The sequence below is a fragment of the Hemitrygon akajei genome, chromosome 3 (assembly GCF_048418815.1).
Source record: "Hemitrygon akajei chromosome 3, sHemAka1.3, whole genome shotgun sequence".
NCBI lineage: Eukaryota > Metazoa > Chordata > Chondrichthyes > Myliobatiformes > Dasyatidae > Hemitrygon > Hemitrygon akajei.
Window position 1 is genome coordinate 152,157,479 of NC_133126.1, and position 21,290 is coordinate 152,178,768.

The window sequence follows — 21,290 nt, forward strand, 5'->3', positions numbered from 1 at the left end:
ATCTAGAGTTAAAAGACAATATCAATCATGGTCAGCAACACACAAAAATGCTGGAGGAGCTCAGCAGGCCAGCCAGCATCCATGGAAGAGAGTATATAGCTGATATTTTGAGCTGAGACACTTCATCAGGACTGGGAAAGAGGAGGAGAAGTCAGAGTGAGAAGGTGAGGAGAGGGGAGGAAGAAGTACTAGGTGGTGGGCGATAGGTGAAACTGGGGGAGGGGGGTTGAAGTAAGGAGCTGGAAAGTTGATTGGTGAAAGAGAAGGGGAAACCTGGTGGGGGAGGTCAGAAGACCATAGAGGAAAGGGAATGTGGAGAAGCACCAGAGGGAGTTGATGGGCAAGTAAGGAGATAAGATGGCCACCCATTTCAATCCTACTTCCCATTCCCAATCTGACATGCGAGTCCATGGCTGCCTGTACTGCTGGGTTGAGGCAGCGCTCAGGTTGGAGGAATAACACCTTGTATTCTGTCTGGGTAGCCTCCAACCTGATGGCATGAATGCCCATTTCTTGAACTTCTGGTAATTGCCACTCCCCACTCCTCTCCTTCACCATTCCCCATTCCTGTTTCTCCCTCTCACCTTATCTCCTTACCTGCCTATCATCTCCCTCTGGTGTTCCTCCCCCTTCTCTTTCTTCCATGGTCTACCGTTCTCTCCTATCAGATTCTACCTTCTTCCCTTATCTCTTTCACTAATCTTCCCAGCTCTTTACTTCACCCCTCCCCCTCTCCCAATTTCACCTATCACCTTGTTTTACTCCCTCCCGTACCCCCTCGTCTTACTCTGACTTCACTTCCTTTCTAGTCCCAAAGCATCGACTGTTTACTCTTCTCCATAGATGCTGCCTGGCCTGTTGTGTTCCTCCAGGTTTTGTGTGTGTTGCTTTGGATTTCCAGCATCTGCAGATTTTCTCGTGTTGGATCAATAATGGCTTCTGGAGCCCACTGAATTACAGTAAATGTCTGTCTGCCTCACTAATGTCCTTGGGGAAGGATATCCAACAAACTTAGTGTAACACATACAAATGGCTGGGGGAGCTCAGCAGGTCAGGCGGCATCTATGGAAAGGAATAAACTCTTGATATTTCGGGCTGAGACCCTTCTTCAGGATTGGAAAGGATGGAGGAAAAAGCCAGGGTACAAAGCTTGGGGGAGGGGGCAGAGTACAGGCTAGAGAGTGGTAGGTCAAACCAGGTGGGGGAGGGGAATGAAGTGAGAAGCTGGACGGTGATAGGTGGAAAAGGTCAAGGGCTGAAAAAGGCAAAATCTAATAGGAGAGCAGAGTGGACCATGGGGAGTGGGGAAGAGGAGGGGCACTAGAGGGAGGTGATAGGTAGGTGATGAGGTGAGGTAAGGGGGAATCCAGAATGGGGAATGGAAGAAGAGTAGGGGAAAGTTACAGAAATCAATGTTCATGCCTTCGGGTGGAAGGTTACCCCGATGTATGTGTTACTCTGGATTTCCAGCATCACAAAATCTCTTGTGTATATGATTTGTGTGACAAATCTTCCCATATTGGCTCATTCGTGATAATTAGACTCAATAACATAATTGTCTTTAACTGCTCACAAGTTGCTCAGTTCAAGGGGAAGTTAAAACAATGAATAATACCCAGGTTCTGTGAACAAATAAATTTGAAGAAAATAATCTAAAATGCTGAAGGTGCTTGCAAACCGAAATAAAATAGAAAATCAGGGAGCATCTATGGCAAGGAAAAACCTTTTCTCTGCATTGATCCTGTTAACAAATTTCACAACACAGGCTGGTGACAATAAATCTGATTCTGATTCTAACCTGCTGAATTTTTCCAGCATTTTCTATTTCTGAATTTAACAAATAATACAATTAATCAAAATATTGTGAAATAGAGTTTGATATAGGAAATGTGGGCAAATCGCTTGGATCCCAAGACAAAAATCTTTGTAAATATCCTAGAGCTAGAAGTAGCAATGTTCAAGGTATCTTGGATCCAGAAATTTAGATAATTAAAATGTCATGCAAAGTTCCAAAAAAATCTGGCACTATATTGTAAGCATTTTGAGGAATGTTATTGTTTTTAGATGGCATGCAGAGTGAATTTATTAGAATGCACCCAATAGATTTCTATTTAGCGTGATTAGGCAAACAATAGTTACATTCCCAGATATTTAGAAAATTAAGGGATAACTGAATTGAATATTTTGAGGCATTAAACAGAGTTGACAATTTATGTTGAAAGAAGCTAATTCTGCTTTTGGAGAATCTACAAATCGAGACTTTCAGGTTGAAATTAGAAATTGTAATATGTATTAATAATTGGTTTAAAAACTCAGGATACTCATTTGTAAGCAGTAATGATTACTCATCATTTGTTAATTTTAAACCATATCATACATTTTTTTGGTAAAACCAGTGACTAGTAATGTGAAGTTTCAATTGAAAACTCTGCTAGGTTCTGATGTTTATTGCACGAGATTTTTGGTATCCCGTTGAGGCATACGGGATATGATAACATAGATGTAAGCTGAAAGTCTTCCACTGTCATTTTGAAGGACAGAACAGCCTTGCGAAACCAAATAGCTTCCTTGTATTTCTCTATTTATGAAATTGGTCTGCAGATATTCAGTGTAATGCAACAAAATATATGAGGTCTACTTTAAAAATGGCATAATTTTACTTTGTCACAATGCATTCCCTGCTTTAACTTTCATCCTGAATTTGAGCTTGAAACAGAATGGTGACAGTTTGCAGCACAGAAAAAGGTTCACAATATGGTTGAGTGAAGAATACGTCTGTGTGTGAATATGGATTGAATATCTACCACATAGAAGACAGTTGGAATAAATAGATCTTTTCTCAAATTGGAAAGATGTAACTGGTGGAATGCCACATAGATTATTTCTTGGTCCCCAATTGTTTACTATCTATCTTCGTGACATTGACTGGCAGAATATAAAGTTTGTTGATATCATGAAAATAGTTAAGAGACTTGTTATGATGAGGATATCTGCACTCTGCAACAGGACACATAGATTGAGTGTGGTGTAAGAACTTAACTGCTGTTTAATGTAGAAAGGTCATGCACTTCCATAGGAAGAATCGAGACATGACTATTATCTAAATATACAGTTTTCACTTGAATGTGGGAAAATGATTAGGTCTTTCACATGAATCACAAAGAAAGCATACAGATGCAGTGAGTGATTGACAAGGCAAAGGCATATTGACCATAATTGATAAGGGGTTTGGGTGTACAAGCTCATTCTTTCTTTACAAGAAATGTTACATGACCTTTTGCTGAGATTTAGTAGATTGTCAAGATTTTATGGCATTACAAATATCTACAATGAAAAAGTTAGATTTTTCACTTCCATGTTTTTAAATTTCTATTTTTAGATTTTCTGTTTTTCTGGGGGATAGTTTTCCTGGTGTCAACAACGTTGGTTATGGTTCTTAAAAAGGAAAACAGTGGACAAACGGCAATGCATCAGGTTGCTCAGCAAGGAATCAAGGAAACATACAAGTCTCTCATTTGTATAATAAGGATGCCCGCTATCTTAAAGTTCTGCATCCTTATGCTAACATCAAAAGTAAGATAATTTAACTTAAATATTTTGAAAGTAACTTGGAAGCAATGCTGCATTTTAAGATCAATTAAAATCATAGTTATATTTCTTTTTATTGATTGTTTCTGATTTGCTTTTGGCTTTCCTTTCTACCAGTTTTAATAGTTTTAAATAAATTATGGTGGGACAAAAATCAAGTTGAATACAAACATCATGTTAACAGGGGTATGATACCTATAAAAAGTATTCACCCCCATTGAAAGTTTTCATGTTTTATTGTTTTACAACATTGAATCACAGTGGATTTAATTTGGCTTTTTGAACACTGATCAACAGAAAACGATTTGTGTCAAAGTGAAAATAGATTTCTACAAAGTGATCTAAATTAATAACAAATATAAACCACAAAATAATTGATTGCATAAGTATTCACCCCTCCCCCTTTAATATGACACACCAAATCATAACTGGTGCAACCAATTGATTTTAGAAGTCACATAATTAGTTAAATGGAAATCACCAGTGAACAGTCAAGGTGTTTCAACTGCTTGTAGTTTAAAAAAAATACACCTGTATCTGGAAGGTCCAACTGTTGGAGAGTCAATATCCTGGCAAAAACTACACCGTGAAGACAAAAGAACACTCCAAGCAACTCCGCAAGAAAAGGTTATTGAAAAGCACAAGTCAGGAGATGGTACAAGAACATTTTCAAGTTACTGAATATCCCGTGTAGTACAGTTAAGTCAATCATCAAGAAATGGTAAGAATAGGGCAGAGCTGTAAATCTGCCAAGAGCAGGCTATCCTCAACTGACTGACCAAGCAGGAAGGGGACTAGTGAGGGAGGCCACCAAGAGACCTATGACAATTCTGAAGGAGTTGCAAGTTTCAGTGGCTGAGATGGGAGAGGCTGTACATACAACTATTGCCTTGTGCTTCACCAGCCGCAGCTTTATGAGAGAGTGGCAAAGAGAAAGCCACTGCTGGAAAAAAAATTCACGTGAAATCTCAGCTCAAGTTTAGCAGAAGGGAGTCTCTGAAGTCAGCTGGAAGAAGAAGGTTCTATGGTCTGATGAAACCAAAATTTAACTCTTTGGCCAACAGGCTAAACACTATGTTTGATATAAGCCAAACACCACAAAACATAAAAAACATGGAGCATGGTGGTGGTTGCACCATCCCATGGGGATGCTTCACTGCAGCAGGCCCTAGAAGGCTTGTGAAAGTAGAGGGTAAAATTAATGCAGCAAAATACAGGGAAATCGTGAAGGAAAACCTGGTGCAGTCTGCAAGAGAACTGCAACTTAGAAAAAGATTTGTTTTCCAGCAAGGCAATGAATGACTCCAAGCATAAAGACAAAGCTACACAGCAATGGCTTAAAAACAGCAAAGTTAATGTCCTGGTGTGGCCAATTCAAAGTCAGAACTTGTGAATTTGTGGCTGGATGAATAGGGCTGGTCACTCATGATCCTATGCATCTGACAGAACTTGAGCTGTTTTGTAAAGAAGAATGGGGAAAAATTGCAGTGTCCAGATGTGCAAAGCTGATGGAGACCTGTCCACACAGACTCGAGGCTAAATTACTGCCAAAGGTGTATTTACTAAATACTGACTTGAAGGGGGTGAGTAATTATGTAATCAATTATTTAGTGTTTAGTAATTGTAATAAATTTAGACCAATTTGTTGAAAATTTGTTTTCACTTTGATGCAAGTCTTTTTCTGATGATCAGTGTCAAAAAAGCCAAACTAAATCCACTGTGATTCAATGTTGTGAAACAAAATATGAAAATATCTGGGTGGGGGGGGGGGGAATATTTTTCATAGGCACTGTAATCACAAAGTTTTATACCACTGTGTGTTTGTGACTTTTGGTTTGTGAAAGGGGAATGAAATTCTAGATTGTGACATTAATTTCTTCCCCCCCCCCCCCCCCCCCCGGATGTAAAATCGATTCCTAATTGAAAAGAAGCATAATATATTACTGTTGGAAGTTACCTTAGGACTTGTATGACGGTCTCATGAAGCACCTTGTTTATTTGATATAATTGAGTTGCTGCTGAAACTACAATTATACAAGTTCTGTAGGTACTCTAAAGTTCTATTTAGCCACAAATTTCGGAATATTGACCCAATGACATCTAAGGAAAAGTAACATATTTTCAAATCAGGTTAATAAAATATATGAAGTGTGGCAATGTATCTGGTAGCTGCTTTCAGTCTCTAGCTGTGTATTCAGAGGTTCTGTTGGGGACGTGGGTGGAGGAGGGAAAACTGAAGAGTTGTCAGTGTATCTTGATGGTATGCATTGTGGCCACAATTATTTGGTAGTAAAGTTAATACTTAATGCTCAGGATAATGTGCTAATAAAGCAACTTGTAGAGTTCTTTGAATGCTTTTAGAGCTGCTATTAATTTGGCAATTGGTGATTGTCTTGTGGATGATGGAAAGACTTTGGGATATCAAATTGAGTAACTTGCCAGATATACTCAGCTGGTTGCTTGTAGAACTTTGTGGTTGCTCCAGTTAAATTGATGACTTTCTCCCAATCTCCATATTCCACTCTGAGACTAAATGCTTCCTTGGTGCAAATTGTTTTTTTCTGTTTGCTGATTAATCCTGATGACTTCAATTTTAATGGTGCATTTTGTTATAACATAGTGCTGCCATGATGTACAAACTAATTTGTTTGTTGGGTAAATGTTTTGACCAAAATTGGAACAAAATCAAGAGGTGTGTTGTCCTGTCAGGCCACAAAAAGCATCGGAGGAGGTTTAAAGAAAACAAAAAAAAGTTGGAAATAGTCAGATAAAGTAGAAACTATGAAAAGTATGCTCCGACATTTCTAGATATCTGATAGAGGGAGTCAAAATGACTGAATATTGGCCTCTGATGGTGGGAACTCTAAAGTGGGCTTTTGCCAAAAGAAGATTGTCTATTGGACTAGCATTTTGAGTTCTGTCATGACTAAAGGAGCTGATATTTCTGGGGTCATGTCCTTGTATTTATTAGTGTTGGAAACAGTGGCCAAAAGTGGTGTGGAGAGGAGACAACAGTGATCCTAACTGTGGCAGCAGAAAGATTTGGTACCGAGGAAGAGAAGTGGGCCAAACAACCATATGTTAAAAACAACAGAGCCACCAAAATCCACAACATCTGGAAAGAACACAAGGCGCTCAAGCAACAACGTAAATTGGCAAACCATGAGGACAGGGCACCACTGGAAGTACTGCGTGTGATGCTGAGGAGAAGGCTCATAACTCTGAGAAGAGCAGAGCAACATCGGAGGCGCCGGAGAGAAAGAGCACTGAAAAGATGTGTATTTATCAGTAACCCTTTTCAGCTCACCAAACAGCTGCTGGGTCAGAAGAGAAGCAGGAAGCTGTTCTGCAGAAAGGAACAGATGGTCCACCATCTTCAAAGCATGTTCAGTAACCCGGACAGAGAAGTTGAACTGCCCTCATCACCCCCGCAGAACCAACAGAGGCTTTCGACCTTCGAGAGCCTCTCTTCTAGGAGGTTCAGCAAGTAGTCAGGAAAGTCAGAGCTGGCTCAGCGCCTGGTCCGAGTGGCACCACCTACATTTACAAACGCTGCCCCAGCTTCTCTGGCGGCTGTGGAGAATCCTCTCAGTGGTCGGGAAGAGAGGCAAAGTGCCCAAGCAATGGAGGTATGCAAACGGAGTGTGGATTCCAAAAGAAGAGAACTCTGAGAACATCAGCCAGTTTAGGATAATATCCTTGCTGAGTATTGAAGGGAAGATCTTCTTCAGCATGGTGGCAAAGCGCCTAACAGAGTACTTCCTGAGGAACAATTACATCGATACCTCCGTCCAGAAGGGTGGTGTTCCAAGGGTACCAGGTTGCTTGGAGCACTCTAGAGTCATCACACAGCTCCTGAGAGAGGCCAGAGAGAATAAGGGTGACTTAGTGATTTTGTGGTTGGATTTGACGAATGCCTATGGATCAGGAACAACCATAAGGTTGTTGAAGACGCTCTGAAGAGGCACCATGTTCCTGAAGGAATCAGAGGCCTCCTTATGGACTACTACAACGAGTTCCACCTGAGAGTCTCAACAGGGCCAATAACATCAGACTGGTGCAGGCTGGAGATTGGTATCATCACAGGCTGCACCTATTCAGTCATCCTTTTCACCCTGGCAATGAATATGTTGGTAAAATCTGCAGAGCCAGAGTGTCGAGGCCTGAAATCAAGATCTGGGATCCGCCAACCACCAATACGAGCCTTCATGGATGATCTGACTATCACTACGGAGTCAGTGCCTGGTGCTAGGTGGATTCTTAAGGGGCTGGAAAGGTTGGTGAGTTGGGCAAGGATGTCATTTAAGCCTGTAAAATCAAGATCTGTAGTGCTGAAGAAGAGGAGAGTGCAGGAGAAATTTTGTTTCTCTATTGAGGACATTCCAATTCCTACCATCACAGAGGACCCTGTTAAAAGTCTTGGGAAGATGTTTGATGCAACACTCAGAGATAAGGCGGCAATAGGAAACACCTGTGGGGAGTTTGAACAACGGTTGCAAGAGGTTGACAGGACTGGCCTTCCAGGGCGGTTTAAGGCATGGATTTACCAGCACGGTATATTACCAAGAATCTTCTGGCCACTGCTTCTCTGAGTTTCCAATTCCCACTGTTGCTGAATTAGAGCGAGTAGTCAGCCGGTTCCTGTGAAGATGGCTGGGTTTACCAAGGAACATCAGCAGCATCGCTCTGAATGGGAATAACTGCAAACTGAGGCTCCCCCTGAAATCCATCGAGGAGGAGTTCAAGGTTTTGCAAGCAAGAATGGCAGTGAGAACTGGAAGAAAGTGGAGAGCAGAGGCTGCAGTGGAAGAAGTTGAGGCCTTCAAAGTGCTGGTGGGGGCAGTCGCCTAGGGAAGAGTTGGACTTGGAAGCCTTGAAGTCCCCCATTTTGACAAAGTACAAGGGAAAGAGTGACGAGAACTGGTCCAGAATGAAGTAAGGGCAGCTGTGGAGGAGGAGAGGACCAGCAGAGCAGTGGTGATGAAACAGCAAGGAGCCTGGACCAAATGGGAGCAGGTGATTGAGCGAAAGATCAAGTGAAACGATTTCTGGAAGGTGGATCCACACTGCATCAAGTTCCTTATCCAGGCTGTTTATGACGTCCTTCCTAGCCCTGTACTGCTGGGGCCTTGCCAGGTTGCCCCCTCTGTGAGAAGGCCGGTATGCTAGAGCATATTCTGAGCTGCTGCCCCGGAACTCTTGTTGATGGCCATTATCGGTGGTGGCATGACCAGGTCCTCCAATAGCCGAGACAAAGAGGGGGAAAGACCAACAGAACACCAGAAAGCAACCGGGTTGCTCTTCATTGCACAGGACTGGAATCTAAAAGCAGACCTAGGAAAACAGCTGCAGTTTCCTTCCCACGTCACAGAGACTACATTGAGGCCTGACATTGTGCTATGGTCCGACTCATCGAAGCACGTTCTTTCTTTCTTTTTCAATCTTTTTATTAATATCAACATGATAAGATTAGTACATAGATAATGGGATTACAAACTTACAAAATTAAAATGAACATAAAAGGATACATAAGCAATAAGTACATTATAGTTGTCTTCCCAAATCATGAATGATACAAATATCATATAAATGAGACAAAAAAAACCTAATTCATGTTGAAAGAAAACAGAAAAGAGAAAAAGAAAAAAAAAATTAATACCCTAAGAAAAACTAAACTATTAAGAAAAAAAAGGAAGGAGAAAAAAAATATTTAAGAAAGTAAATGGGCTGTCTATAGTATCTATATAAAAAAAATAAAATTACAAAATCATCAGTGTCCCCAACTCTGATCCTCTCAATATATATATAAAATCAAAACCGGAAAGACAAATTGGATTGGAACAGGGTCAAATTACATCATGTGAACATATTGAATAAATGGCCTCCAAATCTTTTCAAATTTAATAGAAGGGTCATATACGACACTTCTAATTTTCTCCAAATTTAGACATAACATAGTTTGAGAAAACCAATGAAATACGGTAGGGGGATTAATTTCTTTCCAATTCAACAAAATAGATCTTCTAGCCATTAATGTAAGAAATCCTTGAGCTTAGCGTGCCTTGGGAAGAACGCATGGAGGAGGCCTACAAGCGGAAAAGAGCCAAGTATGAAGATCTGAAGAACGACTGCCAAAGAAGAGGCTGGAGAGCAAAGTGTTGGCCCGTGGAGGTCGAGTGTCATGGCTTTGCAGGCCAGTCGCTCTGCAAAGTATACTCTGCACTTGGAATCACGGGAGGGAGAAGAAGGAGAGCCATTTCTACCACCACTGATGCAGCAGAGAAAGCATCAAGATGGCTCAGGATAAAGAGGGCAGATCCGTGGGTTGCTGCTAGGGAACAGGCCGGGGTCTGATCAACCCCAGTCAGGTCACCTGGGCGAGGATGTATGGTGTTGAAAGACTCGAAACACCTGATGACCCCAGGTAACATCACTGATGATGTGCCCTAGCTTAGTATCATGCCATTGTTCCTGTAAGAACTGTTCAGAACTCAAAGTGGTAGGATCAGAGAACTGGTTTCTTGTGGGATTGCTCAGCTTTGAGTGTTTATTGCTTCCCCTGTGACCATGTATTGGCTGTTTCACCAGCTTGGTCCATCATTTTTTAGGAACTCTTGATACCTCATTCTGGCATATTCTTCTGCATTCTTGTTGAACAGGTTTTGTCTTTTAACATAATGGTAGAAATACAGTTAGAGTTATGATGGGACGTGAGGTTTACAGCTAGTAGTAGAATATGATTCTGTTACTCCAGGTCCTAGCACCTCATTGATGCTGTGATTTGAACTTTTGTTTTTGTTCAAAACATTTCTCTTTTAGCATAATGTTAATGATACAGACATAAAGAGTTATTTACTATAAAGGCTCCAATTTCATGAAGTCTCCCTGAAGTACTGTTATGCACTGGTAGACTGTTGAAGGTAATATCAGATTTTTTTAAATTTCCATTGCATCAATTTCAGACCCCCTTTAATGTCCTCCTAGTGAGAGTCAGGGAGAAGATGAAAGAGGCTCAAAGTTTTCTCAACGTGTGACCAAGTCAGGATGTTTAAATTTTGGCATATTGACAGTACTGTAATTGACTCCCTTCAAAGTGCTAAAATAGTTATTCGTATCTCTGGATGGTTAACTCTTGTACATAGAATATTAATCTAGTTTATGTAATCTATCTTTGCAATTTGAATGCATATCTATATAATCACTATGCTTGGACGTCTGATCACCCAAGCATTCTTCAAACCAAGTCAGTAACTTAAGTTTTTATGTGGAATCTGAATCAAGTGCCTTCCTTGTAGCAATATTCTGTAAATTGTACTTGTAATCATTTTCTACAAATACATATGATTTGAGAAAGTGTTGTCATTACTTTATTGCTATTAGCAAGCATATTGAATTCTTCTGAGAATGCAATGAACAACTTTTATGATGATTCTTTTGTTCCAACGAATTTAAAATGTAAAATCCTATCAGAAATCATTTGATTTACCGTGTAACTCAATTCTGGAAGCCATGGTCTTTGCTAAATGTACTCCAAGTTTGTTAATATTTTCATTTTGGAATTATAATTGTTATAATTGGGACATGTTTTAAAGGCTTGTACAAGTTGCAGTTTAATTGTCTTTCAACCATGCATGAATACCCATGAATACAGCCAAATGAAACAGTGTTACTCTGAGGCCAAGGTCATACACTGCACAAGACACATGTAGCACATATAAGATAGCACGCACCTAAAAGATACCAGTAAAATTGTCACACAGAAAATATAGCCCAAGATCTTGAGTCCATGAATGTTGCAACAGTCGGCAGTCAAACACAATATGGCTTCTGGTCTGCCAAGCGAACACTTGGGAGGCAACACTGAGTCCAGCTGGACGCCGTGCTACACGGTCCCCAGCACTCTGGTGGAGTACACAGACTCCAGTGCATTTCTCCTGGGGCAGCTGTAGCCAGCCAACACCTTGTGGGAGGACTTGTCCTGGCTGCAACAGAGGCCACGCAGCTCCTCTGCCATCCACCGATAAATCAGTGAATCGGACCTGTAGCATTCCACATCAACAATGTCCAACAGGGTCTTGCAATCACAAGTAAAGCAGCTCGGGGTCACTGACTGTTACACTTCACACCACCTTTGCGCAATGACTCATTGACATCTCTATGATGCAGGCAGCAGCAAATATAGCTTCTTTAGTTTCTCCACCAATGAGCAACTCACTGAGGTGGGGGGAGGGGGAACCTGCAGTTCTTTAAGTTTTAATGTCCAGCAGTGTCTTGTGATCGTAAAAAAAATACTTTTTAAAAAAAAAATACAATAACACATTTGGTTGGTCCCGTAAAATCTGCTGCAACTGAGCATGCTACCATTATTTGTAGCACAAATTCTCAAGTTATTTCAATAAATTCTTTCATATTTTTCAATCTTTATTGCTGTATCTCAGATAAATTTTCTGATTAATATTTAAGTTTATATTAAATATTCCCATACTGTAAATAATTCCTTTGTACTTCAATTACCTTGTATTTTATTCCGGAAAGAAAATAGTCTTTTGCTGCATTATTGTTTGATCTGTTAAACTGCCTGGTTGATGAGATAACAATAAAATGTATTATTAATCTAGAACAAAATGCTAAAGCAATATTTTTTTCTGTTTTATCAGTTCAGAAAATGTATCAATACAATTATACAAACCATGGTATTAGGTAACTGTATTATCAGGTCATTCTAATTCACTGGTAGTTCCTTTTTAATCAAAACATTGTATTCCCGTTAGCTCAGTGTTGCCCAGAGAGAGTAGTTTCAGCACTTGATTTGCTTTCGTAGGTCAATTATGGAAAACTGAACATCCTCTACATAGCACCATCCAGAGACAGAGAAGCAGTTTCAGTGACAGGTTACTATCGATGCAATGCTCCTCAGACAGGATGAAGAGGTCAATACTCCCCAATGCCATTAGGCTTTACAATTCTACCGCCAGGACTTAAGAACTTTTTAAAAGCTATTATTAATGCTTTTTGAGATAGTGATTTAGATGCATATCATATTTTTTACTGAGTTAAGTACTGTATGTAATTAGTTTTGCTACAACAAGTGTATGGGACATTGGAAAAAAGTTGAATTTCCCCATGGGGATGAATAAAGTATCTATCTATCTATCAATGTGGTTGTTCCTTCATAGTTGTCTCAGTCTGACATTAGTTATTTGGCCTCGTACAGAACAGTGAAAGGCATTAACTTTCCAACAGATGCATTTAAGGAAACGTTAGTAAACATACGAAGAATTGCTCCTCTTTGAATGTTGGCATCACTTTTTATTGCCACCATCAAATTAAATGTTCCAACCTAGAAGAATGTTCTGCTGATATCAGTTACAGGAAACTTCATTCAGAATGTAACAAATTCCAGCATTGAATGAGTCTGATAGTTTTCAAATATTCTGAAGATGTTCCCTCGCAATGCGATTGAGATGGTTGCATGATACTGTAAATCAATTTCTGACATCATGAAGTCAGTCCATTCAATTATATCAGTGGACTCATGCCAGTGCTCATACACCATGGAGGTTTCCTCCCGTTGTTGATCTAACTCCAGAAACATCTGGATTTCAGAAATTTGATTCAATTCACAGGATGGGGAGTTAGTTTGAGCAACAGAATCCTTTTTTTGTGCGTTAATGTACTTTAAATCATTTAATAATTAACCAACGAAAATTGTGCTATATACTATATAGCATTATGCTAAAAATCAAATAATTTTTAATCCATATAAATTTTTATGCTGGAGATTTTAAATACTTTTTCTGTTTGGTCCGCTAAATTCAATAGCATGTCATGATTAACTAGGAATTTGCAGTGAGAAGTAGTCTAACATAACTGCACAATCGTGTTTTTTTAAAAATAAAATTGCAAGAGCAATTGAGTGCTATTGAAACACATTGCAATGGCAGAACTTGGCACGGATGATGCTCTGTAATCAATTGTGTCTTACTTGGAAGCATTTTGGTACCATTATTTTAACTAAATCGTTTACTTTTATAGAAGTTAATAATAGTTCCAATGAACATGTATATTTTCAGATTGGTTTCTCAGCTGCTGATGAAGTGACTGGACTGAAGTTGATTGAGATGGGTGTGCCTAAAGAGCAGTTGGCTATTCTCGCAGTACCCATGGTTCCTCTGCAGATAATGCTACCTCTTGCAATAAGTAAATATACAGCAGGCCAGAAACCACTGGATGTTTTTTATTGGGCAGTGCCATTCAGGTAATGTATGATTTGCTATCTCCCTTCAAACTGATAGGAAATGGAAGGTAGATGGTAACAGGACACAACAGAGTGCTGGGGAAAAAAAAACCTTAACTTGGATGTCATGCAAGGTTCCTGGTGCCTCTGTTCTAATCGTATGGCAATTTTTCTGTTATAAACTTCTGAGATGACTTTTCAATAAGTATAACAAAAATGCAGGGATTAATTGGGCATGCTATGAAGTGTATTATTTGCAGGGTAAACACAAAGTGTATTACTCCAAATCGTTGCTTTTTAACTTTTCCCCTCTCCGATTGAATTTTGTTTTTTCTTTTTTAAAAAAACATTAAAAATTATTGTAAGGACAGAATTCCCAAAAAAGTAAGCAAGGACATAGTTAAATAGGAAATAAACCTCCACATTGTTGGAATGCATTTCTGAAGGCAATCTTCATTGCTACTGAAATTATGTTCCTTTGGAACCAGAGCACAATGATCAGCTCCCTGATAGTGCACACCAAGATGTTGGATTTCTGTGATCTAAATCCAAATGGGATAGAATGCACTGATAGTACTGCACAGTTTCACAGGATATACTGGGAGTTTGCAGAAGAGAATGTATTATTAAATTGAATTTTGTTAATTATAAACATTGTACAAAATAGTGCATTTTAGTGGGTGAAAAGTGGTGAGCTATTTGTTACAGTGGGGGGGGGGGGGGGAGGAGAAAAGGTCTCCTACCACAGAGCCAATAATGTTTAAGTGAAATTTGATAAATCAAAACGTTACTGTTCTGATTTGAAGGAATTCAGGACAATGTATACTTTAACAACAATCAATTGAATAGATATGATAAATCGGCAGAATCACAGGGAGGTGTTTATCAACCTTTCATTTTTCAAATTTGGTTCCTGTCTTGCTAACAAAAGTGTTTTCACAACTAAGAAAAATATCCACTAAATGGTTGCTTGTTTGTGATGGAATGTTAATACACTAAAATACAATTCTCTTTGTTTCCACAGATGCAGGCCTAAAGTGTTTCGAGCTTTTTTAAACTTTATTTCAGATTTTCAGCTCTTGGTATTTTTTTCTTTTGAAGGAAATTTACTAAAGTTGGAACTTTCTATAGGAGATGTAATACAATGCTGCTAATCTGTTTCTTTTTTTGTATTTTCTGGGTAATTTTGCAACTGCTCTGTATATAGAAATTATAAAGATGCACTCTAATAACAACAGTTTTTCAGAACTATGTTATGCATTGCAAAATTAAAACTTTATAATATTTATCCTGACAAAATTGTTTTAGAGTGAGTGCAGAAGAGATTTGCTTGGATTTGAAAGAGTTTGATCCAAGTTTATCTCCAGGTTTCAGTTTTGAGGATAGTGTGGCTTCACTAGTTTTGTTTGCTTTGGAACAGAGAAGGTTATAAAGTTACACATCAGAGAAACGTGCCCTCAGATCCAGTTCATCACAGCAACCAAGGTATCTGTCTTAGCCATCCACATTTACCTACATTTGGGCCATATCTCTCTTGGATTTACTAGCATATACCTGTTCAAATGTCTTTTAAACATTGTAATGTACCCGAATCCACAGCTTCCAATGGCAGCTTGTTGCATATTCCCACCTCCCCCTGTGTCGAAGAAGTTTCCCTTCTTGCCTTAAATCAATGCCCTCCTCTATCCTGGGAAAAAGTGTGATCATGCCCTTTATTTACTCTTGTTATGATTGTGTATGTGTGTGTCTATGTGTGTGAATCTTTTTTGCAGCCTTCCTAGCCTAATGTTATCCTGCCTATAGCTGGACAACCAGAATTTTATATATTACTCCATGTGATGTCACCAATGACTTTTACAGTTGTAACATGATGTCCCAACTGGTATGGAAGTGTCAATTGGAGACCAAGTAATGCAGAACTACCAGGGGCGTAGATAGAATTGACAGTAGGAAATTTATCTCTATGGCAGTTATGTCTAAATCTTTGAGGAAGTAAGATTCCCAACTGTTTTTTATCCCATAGCTCAATACCATTAAGCTGGGGGTCCATGGAACCCCTGAGGTAGAGGGAATCTGATGAACTGTATCACCAGGAGGGTGTTTGAAATCTGACTTGTACTATCTTAGGGACTTGTGGAGGTAGAGACTCTCACATTTAAGAAATATCCAGAAGAGTACTTGAATTGCCAAGGCATAGCTGTTTATGGACCAAGTGCTGGTAATTGGGATTAATACTCGAAATACTAATGAACACTTGAGGTTATCATGGACACGGTGGCCCTATGTACATTACAATTATTCATCTGCATTACTTAATTTTGCAATGGAGTGCAATGGAGTCTAATGACAAGTGTAATTAGTCTATTATGTGAAATATGGCAATAATATAATAAAGTATTAATATAGATTCAACAATTACAGTTACACTTAGTAGTTTAGAAACTTAATTACAACATGCCCTGTCTCTCTCCATTACAGGTTAGCAATGGGTATAGTATTTGCTCTGTTAGTATTTTGGACTCCGTTGGTAAAAGTGGATACAGAGTTCCCTGTGTATTATTATGGAATCCTGCTGTTAAGTTATGCCTTGCATCAGGTGAGAGAGTGCATTGGATTAGTATATTGCATTAAAATAATATTTTGTAAAATACTAAGATGTATTTTTGAAAATGGCTCATTATATGTACTGAATCCTTAAAGGAACTAAACTAAATCATGTTTCTGAACTGGCAGTTATAATGTTCAACAAACTGACTTCTGAATTTGACCTTGAGTCAACATTTTACTTTCTCATTAATTTTGAAGGTGGGTTACTAATAAAAAGAGTTTTTTCTTCAAAAAATACTGAGCTGATTTCTGAACTGGAAATAAGGAATGCAGTGGTTTCCTGTTAGTCTCATAGTATTCAGATTTATCTGCAGAACTGTATGTGCACTGGACAGGCTAGTTCTCATTTCTTTCAGGTAATTTCTTTCTCAACTTGTTCCTCTGAACTAAAAATAACTTCCATTCCAGTTCTGGAGTTCTAAGGTGGCTAATATGTTTTTTTTCTGTGACATCACTGCATTATAATTAGTCCTTGCATCCTCTTCATTGAGGTCTGATTCAAAATATATTGAAGACGAATTGGTTCAATAAACAACTGATCATATGTAGTCTTCCATATCTTTTAGTGTAGGTGAAGGTGTCACATAGCCAGACATTTATAACAGCACAGTGATTATACATTAAAGCTAATTTAAGACTAATGAAAGACAAGGCCAGATCTATTCTGAATCAGAGAAGAAATCACCTTGAACTTGCAGAAAAGATTGTTTGGAAAATTGGCAGATGTTCATCTGTCATCCCTCTACTGTGCCTATTGTCTTGTTTATTATTTATTGTAATGTCTCCACTGTTTTGTGCACTTTATGCAGTCCTGGGTAGGTCTGTAGTCCAGTGTAGTTTTTTTTTCCTGTGTTGTGTTGTTTTTACGTAGTTCAGTGCAGTTTTTGTACTGTTTCATGTAGCTCCATGGTCCTGAAAAATGCTGTCTTGTTTTTACTGTGTACTGTACCAACAGTTATGGTCAAAATGACAATAAAAAATGACTTGACTTGAAATACCGACATTAAATATTAACTTGTAGTTAGTTGATTCACACATGCGTTTGGGTTAAAAGATTCGAGCATGGAGAAAAAGAACTCAGAATCAGGTTTATTATTAGTGGCATGTGTCGTGAAATTTGTCAACTTTTACTTTACTTTATTGTCACCAAACAATTGACACTAGAGCGTACAATCATCACAGCGATATTTGTTTCTGCGCTTCATGCTCCCTGGAGTACAAATCAAAGTAAATATAATAAAAATTTAAATTATAAATCATAATTAGAAAATGCAAAGGGAAAGTAAGGTAGTGCAAGTCAGGTCCAGATATTTGGAAGATACGGCCCAGATCCGGGTCAGGATCCATTCAGCTGTCTTATCACAGTTGGAAAGAAGCTGTTCCCAAATCTGGCTGTACGAATCTTCAAGCTCCTGGACCTTCTCCCTGAGGGAAGAGGGACAAAAAGTGTGTTGGCTGGGTGGGTCATGTCCTTGATTATCCTGGCAACACTGCACTTAGCAGTGCACATTGCACTTAGTTCAATGCAATACATAATATAGAAGGGAAAAATAATAAGTAACTCAATTACAATATACATTGAATAGATTAAAATTGTGCAAAAAACAGAAATAATATATTTAAAAAGTGAGGTAGTGTTCATACCAGACAGTGATGCAGCCTATCAGAATGCTCTCCACGGTACATCTTTAGAAATTTTTGAGTGTATTTGTTGACATACCAAATCTCTTCAAACTGCTAATGAAGTAATGAACAAATGGATATAAAAGAAGGTTAGAGAGCAAGATCACCTTGCCCTATTCAACCTAGGAGAGCGATACAGTAGCATAGCAGTTAGCTTAACACGTTACAGCATCAACGATCTCACGGGTCAATTCCCACTGCTGTCTGTAAGGAGTTTGTACATTTTCCCTGTGACCATATAGGTGCTCAGTTTCCTCCCACTTTCCAAAGGTTAGAGTTAGTAAGTTGTGGGCATACTGTATTGGTACTGGAAGCATGGCGAAACTTGGACTGTGTTTGGTCTTGATGCAAAAAATACATTTCATTCTATATGATATACATGTGAAAATAAAGGTAATCCTTAAATCATTAGAAACACGTTGTCTCTTTGGTATTTATTGTGACATAGAGATTCTTAAATCAATTTTACTCATTAAGAAACATTTTTCCAGATATTTTTTATGTTGTGTGTAAATTAGATAGTTCAGGCATTTTAATCTAGATTAAGATATCTGACAGACTACACTTGGTAGCTTGACAAATTGTTTTTCAAATTATGATCTAGAAAATCTCTATTAATTGAAAACCCAACTTGTACTTTTTGTTTTATCTTTTAAATTACTTCCAATATCTTTATATCCACTATTATGCATAAAAAATCCTTTCCAGGTGTTGATCTTTAACCCTTCTCTCTGAATGATAGTTTCCTGATAATTGGGTCTTTTTTGGCCTTGTATTGCTTCGCATCTGCATTAGAATTTGGCTATCTTTACTTGACCTCTTCACATTTTATTCAGGCACCTGATGCTATGTATGTCTCTACAAATGTTGCTTTTGTTTGTGCATGTCGACAGTTTTTGTATCTTAAATTATTTTTTTAATTATAAAAGTAGTAATTTTGACATGCAAATCCAAATATATTTGAACAAGCTGAATATTTCCAAAATATACATTAATTATACATTATCTTGTTGTTTGAGTTTATTATAGATGGTCTTTCAAAAAAAGAACAATTTTCTTGGAATTGCATTACCTTGATAATTTGTCAACTGTATTGACTTTTCATTTTTCTCCACTTTTCAGGTGGCTGTCTATAGCATGTATGTTGCTATTATGGCTTTTAATGCTAAGATTAGTGATCCTTCAATTGGAGGAACATACATGACTTTATTGAATACCATCTCTAATCTTGCTGGAAACTGGCCAGCTACTGCAGCCCTTTGGTTGGTGGATCCACTCACTGTCAAGAAATGTGTAGGTGTGCCCGAACAAAGTTGTAGATCAGCAGTAGATTTGGAGGTGAGTCTTTATTTACTAATGGTAAAAATGAATGATCTACAGCAGTTATTCAGAATGGGGGTGTTACTGCCCGCTCCTAAGGGGGCAATAAAGAAATAGAAGTCGTCGGGGGAGGAGCATTCAAGATTCTTGGGGGTGGACGGTAAACGGCACCCTAACTATACCTCGATAATTATGAGAGCTTACGTGATTGGTGAGTCACACTAACTGGAATAGTATTAGCGTAGCTTGCTGAATACCAGCTCTATCCTGACTAATATTCAGATTCCAATCTCATAATTTTCGCTGTTGTAATCGTTTTCACCTTCATCTCGCTGTTCCTTCGTGTGCCACTACCATTGTTCCATGCACATCAACTTGCTGATGTCGTCAACACCCAATGACATTCCCAGTTGGTGGTAATTTTTTATTTTAATTTAGTAGCCCCCTTAATGATGGCTAAATATGTATGGCACGATCTCGAAGTCTGAAGGCAGTGAAGCTTTGAATTCTGATCCTGCTAAGAAACAGAAACTACAGAGAGATGCGTACCAAGAATATAGTTTTATTCCATTCCTGTCAAATCAATGATGCCTTGTGTCTTATTTGTAATACTGTACATACTGTCTAATGAAACCGAGATTGCAGGAGCACTTAAAAAGGCTACTTATGGTATCATTCAGTTCCAGAATATGAAAGAAGCATTTGAAAAGAGTTGCACACTCGAGTCATTTCTCAAGTAATATAAAAATGACCTTGATAGTGGTGTCATTGCTTCTTATAACATTTCCAAAATGATAGCAGTGTGTGGAAAATCTCATACAATTTGTAAAAGATTAATAATGCCTGCTTTATCAGAAGTTCTCACCACTGTTCTCAAAATGGATACCAGTGTTTTAAAATCAATTCCTTTGAGTAATAACTCAGTAGCTCATCGTATTAACAAGACATTGAGTATCAACTATGAACAGAGCTACAAAAAAAAAACAATTTGGGATACAATTGGATGAGTCAACTGTGCGAGACAACAAGGTATTGCTAATGGCATGTGTATGGTTTATCAAAAATGGAAAAGTTTATGAAGAGATTCATTTTTGCAAAAAGTTAAAAATTGAGGATAAAAGTATTCCCATTAAGAACATGATTTTTTAAATCTGTTCATTTACGGGATGTGGGCATCGCCAGCTAAGCCAGCATTTGTTGCCCATCCCTAGTTACCCTTGAGAAGGTGGTGATGAGCTGCTTTCTTGAACCACTGCAGTCCCTGAGGTGTAGGGACATGCACAGTGCTGTTAGGGAGCAACTTCCATGATTTTGACCCAGCGACATTGAAGGAACAGAATGGTGAGTGACTCGGAGGGGGATTTCCAAGTGGTGGCGTTCCCAGGTATCTGCTGTTCTAGTCCTTCTAGATCAGGCGTTCCCAACCTGGGGTGTGAGATGGAATTTCAGACAAAGAGTGGCTTGTGTCCTTGAGTGACAAGTCACGAGTCATCACTCAGCCAGCTGCCAGTGTGCCTTGAGAAGTGGTAGTAACGTTTGTCCCAAGCACACTCCATTCTCATCACATTAATGAGGTATGTCAATGATGGTGCTGTGAAGGAAAATTTCCTGTTTTGTAAAGATCTGAAAACAAACACAACTGCAAAGGATGTGATGCAGCTGGTGAAAGACTTCTTTGCCAAACATGATTTAGATATCAAAGTCATTGGTTCTGTGTGCACTGACAATGTTTGGAAATAAATCTGGCTTTTCTGCATTGATGAAAAAGAGATTCCAGACTTGAAAGTTACCCATTGTTTTCTTCATTGGCATGCTTTGGCATTAAAAACATTGCCTCCAAATTTGAAGAAAATCC

General features: G+C 38.7%; 1 protein-coding gene across 3 annotated transcripts in view; it reads left to right on the forward strand.

Annotated features, from left to right (window-relative positions):
• The window catches only part of slc33a1 (solute carrier family 33 member 1), a 50,312-nt gene that overhangs the window by 22,488 nt on the left and 6,534 nt on the right, over positions 1-21,290 (forward strand). For all 3 annotated transcript variants that reach the window (XM_073041065.1, XM_073041063.1, XM_073041064.1), the window contains exons 3-6: positions 3,380-3,573; positions 13,662-13,846; positions 16,304-16,421; positions 19,238-19,453. In XM_073041065.1, coding sequence (XP_072897166.1) covers positions 3,380-3,573; positions 13,662-13,846; positions 16,304-16,421; positions 19,238-19,453 — 713 coding nt within the window. The remainder of the gene's footprint in view (positions 1-3,379; positions 3,574-13,661; positions 13,847-16,303; positions 16,422-19,237; positions 19,454-21,290) is intronic.